General features: G+C 35.4%; 1 protein-coding gene across 1 annotated transcript in view; it reads right to left on the reverse strand.

Moving 5' to 3' along the window:
* The window catches only part of LOC149781476 (polyamine-transporting ATPase 13A3-like), a 218,998-nt gene that overhangs the window by 69,515 nt on the left and 131,233 nt on the right, over positions 1 to 18,250 (reverse strand). The window contains exons 18-20 of the mRNA XM_089935567.1: positions 8,973 to 9,132; positions 6,425 to 6,545; positions 3,523 to 3,647 (exon numbers count right to left, since the gene is read on the reverse strand). Coding sequence (XP_089791693.1) covers positions 3,523 to 3,647; positions 6,425 to 6,545; positions 8,973 to 9,132 — 406 coding nt within the window. The remainder of the gene's footprint in view (positions 1 to 3,522; positions 3,648 to 6,424; positions 6,546 to 8,972; positions 9,133 to 18,250) is intronic.

The raw sequence follows: 18,250 nt of genomic DNA on the forward strand, positions 1-18,250 counted from the left end.
GTAATACTATAATGGCAGGGGCATAGACAAATAGGAAATGAAGCTCTTAGGTCACAAGAAGGTTGATAATTCATTTAGTATGACACAATTATTACAAATCACTGGTTTTCTGACTGAGAAAAAATGAGGTATAATGACCTACTTTTTGCATGCTGGTGTACAAATCATAAAAATGTATGCACTTAATGTTGTAGGAATGTACACTGAATGGCGTGGAAAAAAATTACCCAAATCTTGAGATATATATTGTTACCATACTGTGAAAAGTAGCTGTAATTACCCAAGTTTTAGTACAGTGGTGTAGTGCTTCCAGGATGCATGAAAACACAAGTTTTGTCACAAGAAAAAATGTCAGAGAAACTTTCCTACATGTAAAAGAAGTACATGGTCATTAAAGTGTGAAAAGTATGCCAGAGACCTTCAAAATGCATAACAAATCAACAACATTGGGACTTTGGAGTAGAAAACTGTCAAGCACATCTTGTAAGGATGCAAGACTGAAGTTAGATGGAAGTTGTCGTCCTGAGAAGATCTGTTGACCTGGAGTCTCCAAGTCACCTGTCATGGTAGTGCAATATGTCAGCATCTCGACCAGACTGTGGCAACTACTGAAGCAAGACTAGTCGTTCTAGGTTAAAATGTCAACAAATGACGTTGACAGAGCTGGTGGGGTTAGGCAGCAGCCAAAAGACGTCTTAAATGATACATGCAAGGATGCCATTAATATTATCTGATTAGGGAGAGGAAAGGTCTTGCAAACATGTCTTCAGTGTCGAATTTCACAAAAATGTCTCCTGTGCTGTTAGTGAAGACTGGGCAGGGAAAGTGATCAATTAAGAATGGTAAATGAGACTGGGAGTCTGTCCATTTTAATAAATGGTAATCTATCCGTACTAGCTATAAGCAAAGTCAGAAGTCTGAGATGAGTACTGTGTTTCTGGGGAAGGAAAATCATCTTAACAGGTACTGGGTCATGATGGTACAAAGATCAGTGATGGGGTGCCCTGTGTTGGTCCATGTTGCCTTGAAAGGGCCAGTATTGTACATCTTTGAAAACATGATCATCACCAAGATGGAGATGGCAGTTGCACAATTGTACCTTAATATACTTCATCATAACCAGAACCAAATACACTTGGTGAAGTCAAGCCAATGCTGGGACTGAAGTGGGTGAGATACGAGGTCAGCAGATATCAGATCCCATGACCATGTATCAGCTATCAAGGAATGTATCACCACAGCCAGTACAGGGGTGGATTTGTGATGTTTTGAAGTTCAGGACTTATCCACTGAGCCATTGTATCATGATCAACACATGGACATATTCTATATTATGTTCAGTACTGTCAAGACTAAACAAAGGACACTGCAAAGTAGGCAACAATGTCCGGTAAGTGCAGCTGCAAAGAATGCCAACTCTTTCTCTTCACTGGCAACTTTATGATCTCAAATGACTGACATTAATAAGTTCAGTACTGAAGTGGCAACATCCTTCAGAGATCCATTTCTGGCTCTCTTGCATGACTGGGACATTAGTTTCACCAATAAAATTCAGACTTGCCAACACTGAAAAATCAAAATCAGGAATTTGCCCCCAAATCATCATTAAAAATCAAGAGGCAGGGTAGAAATTCAGGAGGTACAAGAGTAAGGTGTATATATCATGATAAAGTTGTTTACTTTTGTTATTTCAGGTCATTGTATATTGCAGATGTGCATTTCTGCAAATGTTCATCATTTATTTGTCCTTGGGTGCCAAATTTGCTAACAAGAATAGCTTCCAGGGTTGATGCTGACAGGCTGGCTCTTTGGCTGGTTCTGTTTTTTTCTGACCATTAAGAATGCTCTCTCAGCATTGCTGTTGCTGTGCAGTATTGAAAAGTATTGATAGCATTACTCTCCCAAGGGTTGGAAACAACAGTTGGCCAGATCCATTTTTTTTTTCCTGAGAGCAACCCACTAAAGGATGACTTACTTATTCATGCAAACATTGCAGATGTATCTAAACAATCTGATGTATCGTTTAAAGACCTGGCCTTTTTCTCCCAAATGAATGGAAGGAATCAACACTGATGATCTGTATAGAGTTTCAGCTTTATCAAATCTGCAATTCTGATGCAGAATTGACTGTGGAAAGAAAGAGCTGATCATCAGTGCCAGAATGCATGATAGTCCTGCAAGTTGATGGATGAATGAAAGCAAATTGCTTCTCCGAATCACGCCTATATTTTTTTATCCCATTTCTTTCTCTTGGCTGGTGAAAAGTCATTAGTTACTTCCTTTTCTTCATTTTTTCGCTTCTTGCTGAGTTGTTGTTGTTGTGGGGTTTAATGCCATTTTTCAGCACATGATAGGCTATGCATGGCAGCCAGTATTAATGGTGGAGGAAGAACCCGAGAAAACCTGGGAAGAACCATAGACCGACCAATGCTATTGGCAAGCTTTCACACATACCCAGATTGCCCGAATCCTAGATTCGAACCCATGCAGACAGAGATGAGATGGCAGTGATCCATAACGGAGAGCACTTTAGATCACTCCACTACTCAGGGCCCCTTCTTGCTGAGTAACTTGTCCATTATGATGCTGATATTTGCTGATGTGGTCAGATAAAGAGAACCACACTGTGAGACAATCTCTTTCTATTGGTGGATGAAAACCGGAAATCAAGCTGGATATGGTAAAGTACTAACAAACATACTAGACACTTTTATTTTCTTTGGGAATTTTCTGAACTTTTCAGTAGGTTTGGCAGGTCTGAAAATTGTCACCCATCTGTCCTCTGAGCAGATTTCAGATCGAACTAAAACACTATAGAGGTAATGCAGAGGTAGTGAACTTAGTTTCAACCATTTATCCAATCCTGCCAATTTTTACCAGCAACTAGAGGCAGCAAAACAATGGCATATTGGCATATACAAGCAAAACCAGTTTAGCATCATGTTAACTGTATGATAAAGTGGATGCTAAGACATGAGAGAATTAACAGAAATGTTCTAATTACTGAGAATAAACAAGTGTTCACTTGAAAAAGGATGCAATAAGGTATAGTACAGAATAGAGAATCATGATGGCAGTGCTTAGCTTATCATACAAAACAGAAAACTGTGATGCAAAATATTCCACCATGATAAAGACAGGGCAAAATTCAATTTAAAAAAAAAAAACAAGTACCCTTCATTTAAGAAGTGTATATTCAATTAGGGTTAAGAGAAAGCACAAAAACGAAGATATTTTGCAAGGCATCTTAAGTGTCCTGACTAAGCTAAAGTGGAACTGACTGGCAAATAAAGTCATACCAATGAGGAGACCACTCTCAGTAAAGCAGATAAAATTAGCCAAAAGAAATGATCAGTGTTCTTTTTTACACTTGGGAGGACTGGATTTGCATGGTTGGATGTTCTTCTAATGTATTATGATCATGCATTGCACCTGAAGACAAATTTAAATTTGTAGATCATATTACTCTGTCTGATTTATTCATAAATATCAAAACATTTATACTGTCATCAACAGCTGTACCTGTGATCATGATGGTGCGGATGTTGGCCTCCTTCAGTTTGTGGATGATGGGTGTTGTCTCAGGTTTCAGTTTATTCTCCATCACTAGCAACCCAAGAAATATAAGATCATTCTCCACCTGCTCCCTGAAATACACAAGTTAAGATTTATCTTCAACAAAATACTGCATTTTGAATCTACCATGAAACAAACATATGTACATTTACTGGAACAAATAAGCAGAATATTCAACTAAAAACAATGAAATTTTTTAATGCTATCAAATTATGCAAAACATATAATCCAAAATATTTTGTATATTGCTCCTGCCATAAGTACAGTTTATGTCTTATGATGGTGTGTTCAATCAATAAAAACTATGCTGTACAGTCATGTTCCAGACATTCTTTTTTACTGCCAAAAAAACATGAAAGCTGAGACCCACTAATATAAATAATACTACAGTAATTTGAAAACCTGAGCATCAAATAATTGATAAAATTCTGAGAATTTTTTCCTGATAAAATATATGTTCTGCACCCTACATAGATACCATATACTGGATATACTCACTTATACTTCAACATTTTTTAATGACAATTTGATTCATGCAGAGAAGGTATCATCTTATAGCGTCTGGGAATTAAATCTAGGTTTTCTGCCATTGCACATGGCCTATTAAGCCCTTGGCTTGTAAAGGTAGCACTCACACTGTTTTCAAGTTGACAATGTCTTTTGATCAAGCTGTGAATTGAATTCAAGTACTTGCTCTGTGCCAAGTCGAGTTCTACAACTTCCTGTGCATGTTTGACCTTAGTCCTTTTGCTTGTAAAGGAAACATCCTAGTTGACTTCCCCATGTGAAAACCCTTTGATCGAGCTGCAAGTCTGATACTTGCTCAGTGCCATGAAACTTGGGGTAGCTATTTGAACTCCTTGTCACTTTGCCGTACATTTGACCATATTCAGTTGCAGCCTTTAATAGATTTCACTGACTGTATGATCAAAGTGTTACTTACAGAGCCCAAATTCAGACTCTAAATAAGAATCTGCATATGACAGTGACACAGAGGAAACAGAGTTGGATGATATTTATGATGACTGGACAAAAATTTACAATGACTAGATGGTGGAGGATTTTAGAACTTTATCAGGCAATGGGTAAGAATTCTTGGATATTGTAGCATATCTTAGTAAAGAATTAAGGCATCAAAATATAATAACCTTGTTCCACAACATTAAATATTTTAAGTTCCATATGTAAGGCATTAGCAAAAATATGTGTTATAACATTATGACTCTAGCAACGACTTGAGCATCAAGAGGTAGTACCCTTGTTTCTTGTAATATGATATTATGACTTTGTCAACGACTTAAGCATTAAGAGGTAGTACCCTTGTTTTTTGGAATATAACATTATGACACAGTCAATGACTTAAGCATCAAGAGGTAGTACCCTTGTTTCTTGGAATATGACATTATGAAACAGTCAATGACTTAAGCATTAAGAGGTAGTACCCTTGTTTCTTGGAATATGATATTATGACTTTGTCAACGACTTAAGCATTAAGAGGTAGTACCCTTGTTTCTTGGAATATAACATTATGACACAGTCAATGACTTAAGCATCAAGAGGTAGTACCCTCTTGGAATATGACATTATGAAACAGTCAATGACGTAAGCATTAAGAGGTAGTACCCTTGTTTCTTGGAATATGATATTATGACTTTGTCAACGACTTAAGCATTAAGAGGTAGTACCTTGTTTCTTGGAATATAATATTATGACACAGTCAATGACTTAAGCATCAAGAGGTAGTACCCTTGTTTCTTGGAATATGACATTATGACACAGTCAATGACTTAGGCATCAAGAGGTAGTACCCTTGTTTCTTGGAATATGACATTATGACTCAGTCAATGACTTAAACATCAAGAAGTAGTACCCTTGTTTCTTGGAATATGACATTATGACACAGCCAATGACTTAAGCATCAAGAGGTAATACCCTTGTTTCTTGGAATATGACATTATGACTCAGTCAATGACTTAAGCATCAAGAGGTAGTACCCTTGTTTCTTGGAATATGACATTATGACACAGTCAATGACTTAAGCATCAAGAGGTAATACCCTTGTTTCTTGGAATATGACATTATGACACAGCCAATGACTTAAGCATCAAGAGGTAATACCCTTGTTTCTTGGAATATGACATTATGACTCAGTCAATGACTTAAGCATCAAGAGGTAATACCCTTGTTTCTTGGAATATGACATTATGACACAGTCAATGACTTAGGCATCAAGAAGTAGTACCCTTGTTTCTTGGAATATGACATTATGACTCAGTCAATGACTTAGGCATCAAGAGGTAGTACCCTTGTTTCTTGGAATATGACATTATGACACAGTCAATGACTTAAGCATCAAGAGGTAATACCCTTGTTTCTTGGAATATGACATTATGACTCAGTCAATGACTTAGGCATCAAGAAGTAACACCCTTGTTTCTTGGAATATAACATTATGACTAAGTCAATGACTTAAGCATCAAGACGTAGTACCCTTGTTTCTTGGAATATGACATTATGACACAGTCAATGACTTAAGCATCAAGAGGTAATACCCTTGTTTCTTGGAATATGACATTATGACACAATCAATGACTTAGGCATCAAGAAGTAGTACCCTTGTTTCTTGGAATATAACATTATGACTAAGTCAATGACTTAGGCATCAAGAAGTAGTACCCTTGTTTCTTGGAATATGATATTATGACACAGTCCATGATTTACAGTGTCATGATGCACAGTAGTACCATTGTTTGTTGGACTGACACTTTGACTCTAGTTACATCTTGAGGAAACAAGAAGCCTTTCAGTTTTGCAAGAGTTTAAATCATTAAATCCAGATGTAGCTTACCTCTGCATTCTCTGTACCTTTACATATTTCAGATTGGCAGGTAGTTGTTTATATGCCAACCCAAGGACCCTGTAACCATGTTGCGTGTAGGAGGACAAGACCTTATGGAAATCATCAGGAACTGAGAAAAAAAATTAAGTTTTTTTTAAATCTGCAAAAACACGGACTTGGAATGACAAACACAATTCTATATAATAAAATTATTTTGTTGCGTTATAAGAATGGTGTATAAATTATCCAATACCATCACAGACAAATCATGACCGTGTAAGAGATCACAAGTTCAGCATTACAAAAATAAAGTCATATACGTGTTTCACAAATTGTTAAAAGAAAAGAAATAAACACATAAATGTATTTAAATGATCATGTTTCTTTGCGACCAAGGATTAATGATTATTGGTAGCAGAAGAAATTTAATAAAATTGAACCATCACAATAAAGAAAATTGTTACGGTTTCAAAACCTGTGCAAACAAAAATCAGATCTTCCTGTAGAATAACCAGGTTCTAGTAACTTACAGTCAAACCTACTTATCTCAACTTTGGTTATCTTGAGAACCCATGTTGCGCATTTTGGTCCAATACCAAAAATTCCTTCTTTGTTATGCTACTTTTCCCCACTTATCTCCCACTGTCAAGTCGAAATGCTAATCAACCAATCTCATCAATGCATGGTTTATCACTTGCATAGAGTAGAGAAAATTGTGTTGTAAACAATAATTTAGAGAAAGTAAATGAAATGAATGCGTTTCTGACCTTTACAGAAGCTGCATTCATAATGGACAGTGTCACAAGTGACAATATATTTCGTTCCACACAGCACCACAAATTTTATCTTATCTGTAACTAAGTAAATTATCATGTCAGCATCATTAAATGTAGCTAAATACTTTTATTCATTTCACATGATTTATTTAAAATGAATGAGAAACCTTTAGCTACATTTAATGATGCCGACCTGAAAATGTATAGGATAAAATTCACGATGCTGTATGGAACAAACTCTATATACTATAATTACGCATCCCATTCCAATATTGTCACTGTCAGTCAACAACTTTGGTTCAGAGTTAACTTATGAAGTAAACAGGTCAAGTGTTTCCATGCTTGGTGTGAGTGAAAGCCTTCAACGTCAGCATGGCTACAATAGATCACATGACTTAGTGTCATATACAGACAGAAACCAGCAAATCTCCAAACCAAGCCAGTTTCCCAGCACACAAACACATGGTTATTAATTTGTTTTGAAGAAGTTAATAAAAGGACCAGTGGTATTTTAAAAAATTGAGAGAATACAGTATTATTTTAAATGAACTTGTCAATCACTGTGCCATGATTACAAATTCTTCAATGCAAACATAATGAAGCAGAACTTATGTCTATGATACAGAAAAAGGAGTGCTTTCATTTTTTTTATTTTATCTTAAACTGAATATCAAAGTCTTGCTATCCATCAAAGTGATATGCCGACTCTCCTTCTGTGTTGATGCTGATGATCACTAATCATAGTCAGGAGGGATATGGGAGTACAAATGTATGAATATAACAAGGTGGCTGCTTACAGAATTTGATGTTGAGACTGTTAACTTTCAAGACTTTAAACATCTCTTACAGTTTCTTGGTAATGACAGTCTCATCTTTTTCTGGTACAGAGGCAAATGTTATAGGTAAAAACCAGCATATATCAGTGTAACAGAGCCTCTGATGATCAGCAAAAGCAATCAATTTTCATACACAATTTTGGCAATTTATATGTTATTATTAGTCACAAGTCAACACTAATTAAAGAAAATGCTTTAAAAAAAAGTATATTTCTAACATGTACATGTACTTGTATTGGTTTGGAGTTTGGTCAGCATGAGAAAACCATTGTCTTGTTGAGGTTATCAAAGGGATGAGGCTATTCATAAGGAATCAAAACAACTTTAAACCAATGACATTTTTACAGTAACAGATGTGTTGAAATTTTTTTGGACTCGTTATGTAATTTCATTTAAAAGACCGTAGATCTTATTTTTTCTGCAACCTGGCATGACTGATCATTTTTACTGTGCGTTAGAAATGTCCTTTCTTTTTAAAAACAAAGCTCCTCATTTTTGGTACTACAGATGCACAGTCATTGTTCAGCAGTAGATTTGTCAACTAAACCCTGACATCTCAGGACCCAGTTATGTCTGTGATTTTTTGACAACCCCAACATGATCGAGATAACCAGGATTGACTGTAGATAGCCAATAGTGTTTCAATAAAATCCTACAATTGATGATGAACTGACATCTCTAAATCTCAATTTTTACCAAGTTTTTAAGATGTGTCCCGAAAAAAAAGCCAATAGATAAAAGGCAAAACCTAACTGCACATCAGTACCAACCATATATCTAGAATACATTGCCTCATTACAAGCTGTGTAGGAAAACAAGCGATGAGATGGACATATGGACAGAATAACAAAAATAATATAAAACTGACAAAGTCACCTCACTTTGTAAGTGACAGCTATATCCAAATGCAGGTTACAAAATCAAGTAGTCTTTTACCCAATTTACCTGTATCTGGTTTACAGAGAGATGTAATCATCTCTGGAGATCCTTTGGCATACACACTGAAATTATCAGCTCCAATCCTGCGAGTAATGACCGACATCCTCTGAAGACTAGATGAAAATGTAAACTGACGAACAATGCCAATTTCCTCTCCGACTTCATGCTGAAAAGTTTAACAAAAAAGAAAATTTGGTGTCATTTGATACTCATTACAAAATTCCAAATTTTAATTCCAACATCAAAAACAAAATTAACAGACTGAGCCTCCTCTTGATGAAATGGGAAAAAGAAATTGTTAAAGAGATCCTAAAATTGTAAATGCGAAGTTTCGTTTTTGCTTTAAATTAGTTCTATTAACTCTCCGAGAGATGTTAACTGACAAGGTTGCAACTTTTGTATCTTATTAAATAAAAAAGATAATGCTTATACAATTTTAATAATTGGAATTACATCACTGTATACAAAAATCACTGTTTGCTACAAGCAGTAAATCAACTGTACAGACTTTCTGTTGTCAAAAACCTATATCTAATGACAAAAGAATATTCAACACTCCATGGTAAGACCATTTCTTCTTCAAAACTACTTAGTATTGAAGCTAGTTCTAATTTTACAAAGAAACTCCAACAAACCAAATTTAGTAACAAAACTTTACTATGTTGAATGAACATATACACAAGATAACCTTTAAGTGCAGTATAAATTTTTTTGTCATGACCTTTGAACTTTGAACCTGATATCATCAAATGAAAATCACTAAAATCTTGTTAACTATAAATAAAGCAGTGATAGATTTTCAAGATGGCCCCCATATCAGCTATAACAGGCATCTGAGGGCATGTCCAACAGGCAGTTTTCATTTTGGAACAACCAGTCATTATCAGAATTCTTTCAGTGAAAACCCCACATAAATATAAAGCTTTTCAGAAGGAATAGCAATATGATTTTCAATATGGATGCCATGGTGGCCACACTCGATGTCTGATTGACATCATAAATATTTTTGTGAAAACAAGTCAACATGACCATCCAATTCAAGAGCAGTGATAGAAGATTTTCAACATGACCATCCAGGTGGCCATGTTGGATATCTGTGGGTCACCATTTTTAATTTAAACTAACCAGAAATAATCAGAAGTCATTCTGGGAAAAATCAATGTGAATATGAACCTATCTTCTGAAGTAGAAGCAATAACACAAATTTTCCAGATGGTCACCATGGCAGTCATACTGGATGTCACATTGGCACCACTTTCACTAATGGAAATGACGATGAACTCAGGTTGAGTTTTTTCATTACCTTTGTGATTATTATTAATTTCATTAACATCAAGATATTTATACAAGTCTTGTGCTCTTGGCACTAAATTCTACCTGTGGTATGCATGTTGGACAAAATTTACTTGTGCTCTTGGCACTAAATTCTACCTGTGGTATGCATGTTGGACACAATTTACTTGTGCTCCTGGCACTAAATTCTACCTGTGGTATGCATGTTGGACACAATTTACTTGTGCTCCTGGCACTAAATTCTACCTGTGGTATGCATGTTGGACACAATTTACTTGTGCTCCTGGCACTAAATTCTACCTGTGGTATGCATGTTGGACACAATTTACTTGTGCTCCTGGCACTAAATTCTACCTGTGGTATGCATGTTGGACACAATTTACTTGTGCTCTTGGCACTAAATTCTACCTGTGGTATGCATGTTGGACACAATTTACTTGTGCTCTTGGCACTAAATTCTACCTGTGGTATGCATGTTGGTCACAATTTACTTGTGCTCTTGGCACTAAATTCTACCTGTGGTATGCATGTTGGTCACAATTTACTTGTGCTCTTGGCACTAAATTCTACCTGTGGTATGCATGTTGGACACAATTTACTTGTGCTCCTGGCACTAAATTCTACCTGTGGTATGCATGTTGGACACAATTTACTTGTGCTCCTGGCACTAAATTCTACCTGTGGTATGCATGTTGGACACAATTTACTTGTGCTCCTGGCACTAAATTCTACCTGTGGTATGCATGTTGGACACAATTTACTTGTGCTCCTGGCACTAAATTCTACCTGTGGTATGCATGTTGGACACAATTTACTTGTGCTCTTGGCACTAAATTCTACCTGTGGTATGCATGTTGGACACAATTTACTTGTGCTCTTGGCACTAAATTCTACCTGTGGTATGCATGTTGGACACAATTTACTTGTACTCCTGGCACTAAATTCTACCTGTGGTATGCATGTTGGACATAATTTACTTGTGCTCCTGGCACTAAATTCTACCTGTGGTATGCATGTTGGACACAATTTACTTGTGCTCTTGGCACTAAATTCTACCTGTGGTATGCATGTTGGACACAATTTACTTGTGCTCTTGGCACTAAATTCTACCTGTGGTATGCATGTTGGACACAATTTACTTGTGCTCTTGGCACTAAATTCTACCTGTGGTATGCATGTTGGAAAACAATTTACTTGTGCTCTTGGCACTAAATTCTACCTGTGGTATGCATGTTGGAAAACAATTTACTTGTGCTCCTGGCACTAAATTCTACCTGTGGTATGCATGTTGGAAAACAATTTACTTGTGCTCCTGGCACTAAATTCTACCTGTGGTATGCATGTTGGACACAATTTACTTGTGCTCCTGGCACTAAATTCTACCTGTGGTATGCATGTTGGAAAACAATTTACTTGTGCTCCTGGCACTAAATTCTACCTGTGGTATGCATGTTGGACACAATTTACTTGTGCTCTTGGCACTAAATTCTACCTGTGGTATGCATGTTGGACACAATTTACTTGTGCTCTTGGCACTAAATTCTACCTGTGGTATGCATGTTGGAAAACAATTTACTTGTGCTCTTGGCACTAAATTCTACCTGTGGTATGCATGTTGGTCACAATTTACTTGTGCTCTTGGCACTAAATTCTACCTGTGGTATGCATGTTGGACACAATTTACTTGTGCTCTTGGCACTAAATTCCACCTGTGGTATGCATGTTGGACACAATTTACTTGTGCTTTTGGCACTAAATTCTACCTGTGGTATGCATGTTGGAAAACAATTTACTTGTGCTCTTGGCACTAAATTCTACCTGTGGTATGCATGTTGGACACAATTTACTTTGCAGAGGTGTGATATGTTGCATATTGTTCTAAGTGAAATAGTTTTTTATGTTTAAGGAAATTCTGGATTGACATTTCCTATGGGTAAGAAAGGTTAAAAGGCATATTTGGGAATGAATCACAAATGGGTTTAAAAGTCTGTCATGACTGTTCTACATCAGCCACTCTTTTCTGGCTAAACATTTGCCTAACTCCTGTCTAAACATTTGCCTAACTCCTGTCTATAACCACAAATTCATCTCAGGAAAGCTCGTGTTTGCAAGATACTTGCCATTGGGCAAGTCCCAATAAAAGAGAGATCATTTTCAGTTCATAATGCTTTATGTTCTGCAAGTTTCTTACTCTGTGATCTCACCACAGTACATACATAAGCACCTTTATTTTGCATTTATATGTACCACATTCTTCAAATACCTAATTGCCCCCAGTTTCTTGCATCTATAGATCCTTTATTTCACATGATCATTTCGTTGTAGTCAATGTCAAAGTCAGTCTTGCATTTTCTCATGCAAACATGATAATCTGAATGTACTATTTAAAGCAAGTTTTGACAAATAGTAAAGAAGTGTTTATATTTTAACTTATCAGTTATATTTTAATCATTTGTACATATAAGGGATTTGCTGACTTTCAAGTCCTAACCTAGCCTGGGGCAGTTTGGTCAGCTCCAAATGTACAGAGATTGCTGACTCTAAAAAATCAGTGTGCCAAAGATAATTGTGATGCATATTCCTGATTTGAAGTTGACTAGGTGATAATGATTAATAATATGTTTAAGATTTCATTAATAGGTATGTTTTGAAAGAAAAAGCACTCACCTCTAACAATTATCCACCTGAAAATAGAACACCTACAAATGGTGTTTACAATCTACTGTTTATATGTTTATTACAGAGATGATTACATACCAGACCTGCCAACCCTGATGAGTCCGTCTCAGTAAGGCATTTGATTTTTTTTTCTGTAAGTTTGAACAGTTTTCAGTAACATGTAATAAAATACCATAAATTGTTACTGTAAAGCTGGAAAATATAATTAAAAGTTTGGTATTCGGAATGTACAGTGACGATAAACATTATGTTCAACTGAAAAGTTTGTAAAGTACATGTAGACTTTATTTACCACTATTACAGCTGCACAAACTCTAGTTCCAAACATTATGCAGCTCAATGGCTTGTTGCTATCTCTCAACTTAATGTAATTCTTGGAAATTATTTTTTCCATTTCACATGATGATGGCAATCAAATTTCCTGCCATGAGTCCAATTAAAATCTGAAGCAGATGCCCCTTATATATAGCATAAGTATTTTTGGCTTATCTTCGGAGGTGATTGCCTGAATTATATTTGTGATAGTCCTCATCTTAGTTGATAATAACACTTAGGAAATTATGTATCTTGACTGGATCCAGATTTCCTCTGGAGACCGCATCAATTTTCCTCAGGATGGAAAATGTCCTTTAAGTGAGGGCACTCGAATGTGACAATATTAGTACAACTCTATCCAGCAAGTCAAGCCAGAGGTATAAATTGTTTCCAGCCTGTGTATAGATTCAGGTTGCTGACTGCCTGCCAGACCAGTCAAGATTGGTGCTATCTGGGTCAAATTTGGGAAGTTGTTCCTAAAACTGACTATGCAGGAATGGCAGAATGGATATTCATGTCCCTTTGAATATGATTTCAACAAACGAAATTCCTGTTCTCATCCATTACTGAATTTCGTTTAATATTTCATTTGTTTCAAATTCTGTCATTTAGCATTGGAATATAACATCCTAAGATATCCTGACAAACTTAAAATACAGAAGCCAAACTGACCTGTTTTATCCCATTTGATCTCTTCAGTAATAACATCAGCAGCTTTAATCCATTTCAAGTTTCTTTTTTTTATCACACATAGCATAACCAATCTCAACAAACTTTAAATATTAGAAGGCAAATCAACCCTGCTGAGAGCATCCAAGTAATGTTACTTGCTTTTTGCTGCTTGAGCACTGTAATAACCCAACCATAATCCGTTTGATGTTTTAAATCCTTTCTGACCTACTACTGATAGCACATAGTATAATACATATAATACATTTGATACTTTTTGGTAACTGTCTGTTGAATATTACTAATTAAAGTGTCGTAAGCCAATTCACTGTTAAATGATCATACAAGTCCTTACTGTGTATATTACAGGGGTGGGGGGAAAAATGAATTTTTTTTTGTATTATGGAATTTGTAAAATATTAATTTTACTAAGCAGAAGATTTTGATGAGTGATGGGAGGAACACAATGTACTCACTATTTAGGGAGAAAACCCCTCCTGGCTGTGAGGTTTACATGTATGTTCATTACAAGACCTCATTTACCCATGACATTATAAATTAACTCTATATACAAAGAATGCACAGTAAAAGACTAATAATGATCTCTCTCTATCAGCATTATGGCATTATGCTGGGTTTTTATGACATATAAAGAAACAATATTTAACCTTTAACTATGTACATCCATGACTGTTTCTTTAAAGAAAAAATGGTTAGTCACAATGGGGATTTAAATGATGTCAGTATTTACTTCAGTTGTGTCAATGTTGCACACTTTCTTCCAAGAGCATAGTTACAAAGCAGCAAATAACAGAAGGTCAGTAGATGTTACTAATGATTTATCCAATAACATTCTGCACCACAGTCATTAAATAAGCAACTTTGCTTTCTGCCAATTTACGATTCAATTTGGATATTATCCGTACACTGACCAACTCTATGATCACATCTGTATGTTAAGAACAATTACTTTCTTAACTTTCATGACTTACTGCAGTCAGTCTAATACATATCTTGGAAGTAATTTTAAACTAAAAACAATTCTTTCCAAAGGAGTGTTAATATGTTGTTTTTGCGAAGCATAAAATTGCTGATGCTTATAGAAGCACTTCCACTGTTAGATCATTTTCAGAGGTGCATAGTTATGCACATTGTTAAGCTCTTCAATTCTGGAAGTAAGCAAATTCTGCTTGTAGTTTGCAATTCCATAATGCCTACATAGAAGTGATCACTTTTGACAAAACACTGGAACTTGTTAAGTTTGTAAAAATCAATTTTTAAATGATGATCCTGGCCATAAATGGTGGGCGGTAGCAGAGATTGTTCAAATCTTTATCTTAGCTCTTAAAATTTTAATGGTACTCCATATTTTTCTTTCAAATATAACATTTTTAGAACTTAGTTTTATACTGGCACCATATAGCCATTATGGTGTTGAAGTGCCCTAAGACACTAGTACATGCATACATATAAGTCCTTCAAATATGCTTAAACCGATCTCAACACTAAACTGCAAATATGTTGATGATTGCCCTAAATATATCAGTTAAACTAGTTCAGAAATTATGGAATAAGATTATTTGTAATGACCCCACTACAGATGTGAAGAATGATCAACTACATTTAATATAAGGTCATCAAGGGATTATCTGAGACAGAATTAAACTGCAAAAACAAGAACTTGTGAAACTTGTATGTCAGAGATCTTGATTACTTTATCAGAAACTAATGTCTACACAATTTAGCTTATTTGAAAAGGGAAAGGAAAAATAATAACCTGAATACAGGTTTAAACAATATAGGCAAAAATGTTAATCCACTTTACAGAAATGTGAATTGTCCTTAGTTATTTTGGCAAGTTGGCTGTTTAAACATTTCCTTTTGTTCATATTTGGCTGATTTGTCTTTTATTTTCTTACAGGAGTGCAGTGCAGGTAATTGTTTCGACCATGAAACTGGCTTGGGAAAGGAGGAATTTTTGTCTGGCAGCAATACCGGTAACTGTTTGTTCTACAACATTAATCCTCACCCAATAACTTGTAAAATCTAAAGTGTGTTGAGTAGGGTGAGATGCAATGCATAACAGTGGTACTAAAATATCTGACCCCCTCAAATTAATATTGGACTGACTGACTATCACTGTCAATCAATTAAGGTATGAACACATGCTCGGTAGAATAGCATGATTACCAAAGCCGAGTAAACGAGTACTTTATTTATGGTCGATTACATCAAAGCAAACTACATCTGAGTTTTTAAGGTCATACAATTATTTTCAAAACATTATTTCTGAGACTTCTTAATTATATTTTGGAGGCATTATTTAAGTTAATCACAATGGTGCCTATAGTTTGAAACCAATGGATATAGTTCGTTCAGTGCAAGTCGCAATCTTCAATGTACAGGCGGTGATGCCATGACATAAACATGCTACTGGAATCAATTTTTAACAAGTATTTGCATTTCCAAGGCAAAAAAAAAGGTAATTACTGGTGCATTGATACAATATTCTAGTGCAATAATGCTTAAACAAACAATAATAAACTGAAGACAAAAGTGATAGGATAGGTTACCAATGTATAATGCTTACAGCAACCCATTAACGTTCAACTCTTGTCATTGATCAAATTATACATATAAGAATTGTAGAAAGAGTAAGGAAACAGGAAACTTGAATATATTTATAGACTTTTCAAAAAATTTATATCAATTTATAACGTTTCCATGTAATAATTCATGATGTATGCCCATAACAACCACGGTCATCTTTTATTTTTTTTAAATTGTTGTTACGATCGAGAAAATACACTGATCGATTAGTAAAAAAATTCTTGATGGTGTAACAAGACTCATAGTACATGAAAAAACTCATATAATGTTGTGTCCCAACATTTAAAGATCATAAAAAATTACTTTTAAAAATAATTTAGAGTTTCCCATGACTTATAGTGTCCCAAGAGGTAACAGGTACATGTACATGAAATCAATCAACAGGGATGTAGATTCTAACTAAGCAATTTTTTTCTACTGAACACTCCATTATGGACAAGGGTGGAAAGATATCTAAGAAATTTAAAAACCTCACATTTTTTCTACATCATGCATGTTTGTCTTCATGCATCCTCAGCAAGGCCAATGATAAATACTATAAGAAATGTTACCACTGTATAGTTTGCACAGGTAAAGGTATAAAATTGTCACCTATTTTGGTTTATGGTGTTAGGGTTTCACCAATCTGTTTGTTTAGTGTGTCAACTTGAGGAGTGAATACAATAGAATCTGCAAGGATGACAGAAAACCAACCACAACTGAAATAAAATCCATGATGGACTCCCACTAGACTGAGTGGATTTCCACTGGAATGGGAAGTAACCCAAAAGACTGAATGGACTCCCACTAGATTGAGTGGATTTCCACTAGAATGGGAAGTAACCCAAAAGACTGAATGGACTTCCACTACTCACAGTAGGCACTTAATCCCCTGCTACTCTGTCTATTTCCACCAGATTGACATATGTACTGTGCAAATGGCATTCTGGTTATAGAAGTCATAAAGAAAAGGACCCACCTCCATTATTCTGATTAATATATTCTCTGTTTCATTGTATTGTACAGTATTGTGGGGATTTCCGGTCATTTTCACACCAATTTCTCTTTCTCAATATCATACAGGATTGTCTTTCTTGTTTGCATAGCACAGCAACCCTCAACAACAATTAAAGGCTACATTTGTGGTGGCAAAAGGCTAATAACTTTACATGAGTATTTCAATTTCAAGTGAAAGGATTTTGGTTTCCAGCAGTCTTACACCACTAACAAGATGATTTTAATGGACCATTTGATTCCACATTTTCAACCATGACAACTGCAACTCCTGTTCAGGTCTCTAATGTCTCCTGTTCATAGTTCTGCTACTGTTTATATCAGCCCATTCACCTTAGTAAAGATGGAGTTAGCATTAGATATACATATTAAGTTCACGTTCTCTTTGTTGTCTTCACTTGTCATCTCACTTTCATTTAATTTTAGCCTTTTATTGTCATTAGTGTCATTTTCATCCCCAAAATGAAAACAGCTCTGCTGACTCATTTTTATGAGCTGACATACTTTTCTGCATTCTTAGAAAGTGTCTACTGATACTGTAGCATCCAAATCTATATCATACTCTTAAGTAGCAGTTATTATTATCAGTATGGAATATCGATCATATAACAATACTGTCCAAATCAAGTTATTATTATCAGTATGGAATATCGATGATATAACAATACTGTCCAAATCAAGTTATTATTATCAGTATGGAATATCGATGATACAACAATACTGTC

This window comes from Sinohyriopsis cumingii, chromosome 15 (genome assembly GCF_028554795.1).
Source record: "Sinohyriopsis cumingii isolate HCF-2022 chromosome 15, ASM2855479v2, whole genome shotgun sequence".
Lineage (NCBI taxonomy): Eukaryota > Metazoa > Mollusca > Bivalvia > Unionida > Unionidae > Sinohyriopsis > Sinohyriopsis cumingii.